At 34.7% G+C, this 6,601-nt stretch overlaps 1 protein-coding gene across 3 annotated transcripts; it reads left to right on the top strand.

Moving 5' to 3' along the window:
- The first annotated feature begins 1,413 nt into the window (after positions 1–1,413).
- On the top strand, positions 1,414–6,601 carry LOC120085022 (probable L-cysteine desulfhydrase, chloroplastic). Of its 3 annotated transcripts, none has more exons than XR_005483796.1 (3): positions 1,414–3,128; positions 5,867–5,955; positions 6,144–6,601. XR_005483796.1 is itself a non-coding variant. In XM_039040843.1 (2 exons), exon 1 carries the CDS (start codon positions 1,750–1,752, stop codon positions 3,115–3,117), a length of 1,368 nt encoding a protein of 455 aa, XP_038896771.1. In that variant the 5' UTR covers positions 1,416–1,749; the 3' UTR covers positions 3,118–3,128; positions 6,144–6,601. The 3 variants fall into 3 exon arrangements, 1 of the variants encoding a protein (XP_038896771.1); XR_005483795.1 differs by having other exon boundaries at positions 5,848–5,955; XM_039040843.1 differs by lacking the exon at positions 5,867–5,955 and having other exon boundaries at positions 1,416–3,128.

The raw sequence follows: 6,601 nt of genomic DNA, 5'->3' as shown, positions 1-6,601 counted from the left end.
AATGTTTCATTATATCATTCAACCTACAATTTTAATTTGTTAAAGTTCTTACCATGTACACAATTATATCCTGGTTAGAACAACAAGTTGATTGAACAAAGATAAGATAAGGATGGACAAGCAAAAAAATAGATTTTTTTTTGTTACTTGTACAATCAATGAACCACCTTTAAATCTCATAATTGTCATCAAGAATTATCTAAATCCTTTACTCATTCACACATTTATTCACATCCTCATTTTTCTCAGTTGAAACGATCCTAAAATTATTTTGAGTTTGCTCACGTTATCAATATGCCAATATAATAATATGAACACGAACAGTTGATCAATGAAATTAGTCAAAAAAACATGTATTATGCTTGAAAGATCACAAAATTTAACCTCTCTTTTCTTTCATTTTCTACCTTTTATGTTACTTGTCAAAAGTACAGTGATGATACACATAGTTTTGTCTGCCCAATCCCTTTTACTCAGATCATATTGAATGGTGCCAACAATACTATGGAGATCAACAATAGATCCCTAGCAACTCCTCTGATGTAAATATTGTCCCTCAATCTCACCCTTCATTTTCACATCTTATTGTACTATTAACCTTGACATGAACTTGTACTATTAGTCTTGAGGCATGATATTTGTTCCTTCCGCTCACATTTATTTAAAAAAATTGACAAAACGATATAAACAAACATCTTATAAAAGGAGACCTAATAGAAAGTCTAAAAGGAGATGTAAGTAGAGATGTCTACGGGGCGAGGTGGAGATAGGAAAGCCTTCCCCATCTCCATCCTTGCCCCCTATATTCCATTCTCGTCCCCGTCAATTTTTCCGCGGAGAATGAGATAGGAATTTCATGAGGATCAGGTTCTTGAATTCTCCATATTTTTAAATAATTTTTTATTTTAATTAAATATATCTTTTTAATAATTCCTTGAATATCTCCAATATAATTTTTATTTAAATAAAATATTATGAATTTTGCTAATAAAAGCAATAATACACCTGCAATTTGAAAAAATATAATTAAAATGTTAAATTATCATACTGTGTAAAAATTAAAATTCAATAATTAGAATATCATATTCTAAATATTACAATATTTAAGAAATTAAAATAATAAAGTTTTAAACTTAAATAATTAAAACATTTTTAATCACCCTAACAAAATCTCCAAAATATATATATACACAAAAATTGGGCGGGATGAAGTTGGGAACTAGAAATATAATTTCCGCTCTGATCCCAAATTGTAAATAGAAAACAATTCCTCACTCTCTCCACCATTCTCCATGTATTCAAGAATTTTCTGCCCTCTTTGGGACGGGTCCCACGGCTCACAGCCCCATAGGTTTTTTGTTTCCACGTCTCTAGATGTTGTAAGCACCAGGTATATGTGTTGTGTTCTTTGTGGGTGGGGATATCGTAAAAGAATAAAGGCTAAAACAGTGACACTTGAAATATTTTACTCTGTTAATGGCGGATGCCAAAATATCTCTCTCTCCATTTTCTCTCATTGTTGTAGCACTGTTCAACTCCACTTGTTTATACTCTAATTTCTTTTTCCCCCTTCATTGGCCTTGACGTTTTCCCCTTCGAACAAAACCTCCCCTCTTATCGCATTTCTCCTTCTTTCTTCGACCCATTTTGCCATTTTCTCGCTTTGCCTCTTCACTTTTCTCATTTTCTATCAATTTCAGCTTCACCCATCACCTTTAACCCTAAATCCTGCTTACCCATCTGCCTCCAATGGCATCTCACTATGAAAAAAACCATCTTCCCCCTGATTCTACCCCCCATCTCAACGGTGATGCCAATACCCACTTGCCCAAAAGGCCTAAAATCTCCCCCACTTCCATTTCTGACTCAGAAATTCAATCCGAGTTTGCCCACCATGACCTTTCTGTTGCTCGGATCAACAATGGCAGCTTTGGCTGTTGCCCTTCTTCTGTCATCTCTGCTCAACAGCAATGGCAGCTTAAGTTCCTTCGCCAGCCTGATTACTTCTATTTCAACGAGCTCAAGAAGGGGATTCTTGAATCGAGAACCATCATTAAGGATTTAATCAATGCCGAGCATATTGATGAAGTTTCTATTGTTGATAACGCCACCACTGCGGCTGCTATAGTTCTGCAGAAAATCGCTAGGGATTTTGCCGAGGGGAGATTCGAGAAGGGTGATGCGGCGGTTATGCTTCACTATGCGTATGGTGCCGTGAAGAAGTCAATAGAGGCGTATGTTTCTCGAGCTGGTGGGTATGTAATTGAGGTTCAATTGCCTTTTCCTGTTAAGTCTAATGATGAAATTATATGTGAATTTCGTAAGGCGTTGGAGAGAGGAAAGGCTAATGGTAGGAAGGTTCGTTTGGCTGTGATTGATCATATTACATCCATGCCTTGTGTGGTTATACCGGTTAAGGAGTTAGTTGAGATTTGTAGGGAAGAAGGTGTTGATCAAGTTTTTGTTGATGCTGCTCATGCTATTGGATGTACTGATATTGATATGCAAGAGATTGGTGCTGATTATTACACTAGTAATTTGCATAAGTGGTTCTTTTGTCCACCTTCAATTGCTTTCTTGTATTCCAGGAGGTCCCCAAGTCATTCTGATTTGCATCATCCTGTTGTTTCTCATGAGTATGGTAATGGGTTGGCCATAGAAAGTGCTTGGATTGGAACCAGGGATTATAGTTCACAGTTGGTGGTGCCTTCGGTTTTGAAATTTGTTAATAGGTTTGAAGATGGGATTAAGGGAATCAAAAGGCGGAATCATGAGGCTGTTGTTAAGATGGGAGAGATGTTGGCAGAATCATGGAAGACTCATCTTGGTTGCCCACCGAATATGTGTGCAAGTATGGTCATGGTGGGGCTGCCTTCATGCTTGGGCATCTCAAGTGAATCTGATACTCTGAAGTTGAGAACGCATTTACGGGAAGAATTTAGAGTTGAAGTCCCGATATATTATCGTGCTCCGAGAAAGGGGGAAACTGCCCCTATAACCGGGTATGCACGGATTTCTCATCAAGTGTACAACAAATTTGAAGATTATGTTAAGTTTAGAGACGTAATCAACGAACTTGTGCGAGCCGGCTTCACCTGCGCTCAACTCTCCAAATGAGGACGGAGGAGGTATGGTGTATTTTGCTTTCTTGAATATAGTTTATGCAATTTAGGTCGTTATTATTACTAAGGATCTTATAAGGTAAAAAAGGGGAATTGAAGTTGTTCGACTCTCTATTCGCATGTTTGCTATATGTAACCCCATGATTGCAATTGCGAAAGTCATGCTAAATCCTACACAAATATGTTATTAGAACATTCATCGTATGAGTCATCTTATTTTTAGTTATATCTTATATGTAGTCAATCTTGAAGTAATACGCATCCATGATGTTTTGTTTATTGATTGTGTACTCAAGTTGGTTATTTCCATAATTTTCTGTTCCTTCCTAAATCCTTCACATATAAGAAGGCCTATGGTTTCATCTTTTTCTTAATTATGCAATAATGAATCTGGTTCACGCGAAGACAAGTGCTCGTACATTCAAATTATGAATATTTGTCGAAAAGGACGTGGACTAGAGATAAATGAGGAACTTTTCCTGAGTTATGACTTGATTTTAAGTATGCCCAAAATTTGTGCCTAATGACACAGAACTTTGAATTGGATCCTTCGTTACTTGTTAAGAGTTCATTTTTTATAGAGCCTCTTTCAAATATATTTCTTTTTATCAAAAGAATACTTTCATTGAGAAAAAATGAAAGAAAAGGGTAATGTATTTCTAAATCAAATCCTACACAAATATGTTATTAGAACATTCATCGTATGAAGGCATCTTATTTTTAAGTTATATCTTATATGTAGTCAATCTTGAAGTAATTACACATCCATGATGTTTTGTTTATTGATTTGTGTACTCAAGTTGGTTATTTCCATAATTTTCTGTTCCTTCCTAAATCCTTCACATATAAGAAGGCCTATGGTTTCATCTTTTTCTTAAATTATGCAATAATGAATCTGGTTCACGCGAAGACAAGTGCTCGTACATTAAAATATGAATATTTGTTGAGAAGGATGTGGACTAGAATAAATGAGGAACTTTTCCTGATTTATGACTTTATTTAAGTATGCTCAAAATTTGTGCCTAATGACACAGAACTTTGAATTGGATCCTTCGTTACTTGTTAAGAGTTTCATTTTTTATAGAGCCTCTTCACATATTTCTTTTTATCAAAAGAACTACTTTCATTGAGAAAAAATGAAAGAAAAGGGTAATGTATTTCTAAAAATTAATAAATTCATTTCTTTTTCAAGAATCATATTTAAGGAATAGTTTAGTCATGCATAGATAGAGCAAAGTTTAGGGGCCTACTTAAGCCAGGTGGAAGCCTATAGGACTATAGATGCATCTTTTTCTGATGTACATCAAGTCTTTTAGTTTCTTCATGACATTTTGAGATCTCGTATGGCCCACATGTGGTTAGAATGTGAACCCACCGGGTTGGTATTCAATAATTGGGGAAGCAAGTTCTCATAGTCCCAATGTTTAATTATATTAAATGTGAATCTAAAAAAAATTTATTTCTAGTTGGTAAATATCTAATATGTTCCCTCTCGTGTTGATTATTATTCAAAATAAGTAATGAAGTCTTTTTCTTGACTTGGCCTACGTGCTTTATACGTACCATTTTTAAAGAACTTGATTTCAGTCTTAATGATGAAATGATGGTTCCAATTTTTGTTCGAATATATTTTCTCTAAGGAATTAGTTAGTTGTCTAGTAACAAGTGACCTAACGGCACCATTTGTCCAATTTCTTTCACATGCCTTCGAGATTTTTACAGCCAGAATATTAACTTTAGGGGGAAGAAATAAGGCCTGTGGTGGCATCAAAATGAACAGACTGCTATCTGGGTATTAAAATATCAAAGCAACATAATCCATAATTTGTTTTGGTGTTAGGAGTCCAATAAGCTCTTTTTATTACATTCATCCATGAAATCGTTTCCCTTCTAAAAAAGGCGTAGTTATAATTTGTCTGCATCACAAAATGATCTATGGGAGTTCCTACCTTGCCCCTCTTGCCATTTGTCATGTCCTCGTCTTTTTCCATGAATGGGTGAATCCCACTTGTGGCTTAGCGTACTCATATCAGCTTGTTTGATATTTAAGCTTAAAAACTATTACTTTCTTTTAATACAGATAGTACCTTTGTGATTCATATTTGCAAAATAGTTTTTAGAAGCTACTTCTAAGAATATTGATTAGATGACCTATTAATCTGTTATATTATATTATATTAGGACTATTGTGTACAGGACCCATGCTCTTCGGAAGGACAGGTTTAGCTATTATAAAAACGATCTACCTATGAGGACATCGAGAATATAAAAAAGAACATAAATTTTTAAAATTAGTCAACCTAACAAGTTTGTTTTTTTTTGTTTTGATTTTTTTTGTTTTTTTTTTTTTTTTTTTTTTTTTTTGTACATTTTGTTCTAAAAAAACAAATTTTGGTTCTATAACACAACTTTCAGACAGCCCGTCGTTTTCTGTGTTTTCGAAAAGCAGTTTTTCAAGGGCTCATCTGGGTGCAAGAGCTATTTTTCTTAGTTTTAAGACCCTTCTTACATTTGTAGTTCATACATGATGATATATTAGTCCCCTTGAATCCATAATAATTAATAACTTTAATTTCTCCATACAAAACATATGTCTAAGAATTGTTTATTTAGATACATGTCGTCTATCCAAATTGAGGGTAGAAGGTGTTGGGAATAACCAGATGTCTTGATTTTTGTCAACTATATTTCATGTAGTATCTTTCTGAACAGTTACATTGAACAGTGTTGCATCTTTGGTTCAGCATTCGGGTTGGGAGTCGATGTTGTGATAAAGTTACTCGATATTTGTGGTTCTCCATCTGATAAAATGAATATTTCTGCTATCAAACATGTAAGATGGTATATTTTACTCCTGTATTAGATTGTTTCATCATATGCTGTGATAAAATGCACAAACATTTGTATCTTTCAATTTGGCTATCTCTATGCTGATCATATAATATCTGTTGTCATTAACAAGTAGTACCTTGGACATGAAAGTTGCCATTAACAAGTAGTTTTTGATCTCTGCATATACAGCAATGATTATGAAAATTGCACACGATGGTTCTCGTCTGCTGCATAGCCATGGTTTCGGTACCACGGCCATACCCCCAAAACACTTCAAAGGTTGGTGTACCAAGCAGAAATAATGTCATTATCTTTTTAATGACTTGAAATGAAAGTCCTCGAGTACAGCTTAACTTGTGTATCAGGCTTCTTGATCAGAATAGGACTTGTACATATTTGATCCTTATTTAACTATCGAATGAAGTACCGTTTTCATCGTCCGAGTAAAAGTCATGCAATGTTGAGACTGGACTGTAACTTTAGTAGTTGTCGAGCTATGGAATTTCCGTGCAGCAAGTGCTTTTGTATTCTCCATTACAAATGACTGCAGATTTTGATGAGTTGCAGTTTCATATGATCTAATTCCCTTGTATTTCCAGCTGATGATGTGATATCTCATTCTTTAATAATTGATGAGATTAGTTCAA

The sequence above is a fragment of the Benincasa hispida genome, chromosome 1, assembly GCF_009727055.1.
Source record: "Benincasa hispida cultivar B227 chromosome 1, ASM972705v1, whole genome shotgun sequence".
NCBI classification, from domain to species: Eukaryota; Viridiplantae; Streptophyta; class Magnoliopsida; order Cucurbitales; family Cucurbitaceae; genus Benincasa; species Benincasa hispida.
This window is presented reverse-complemented; position numbering and strand designations above follow the sequence as displayed.

Excerpts from the sequence above, each read along its gene's own strand:
- LOC120085022 (XM_039040843.1), top strand. The coding sequence starts at position 1,750 with ATGGCATCTCACTATGAAAAAAACCATCTTCCCCCTGATTCTACCCCC.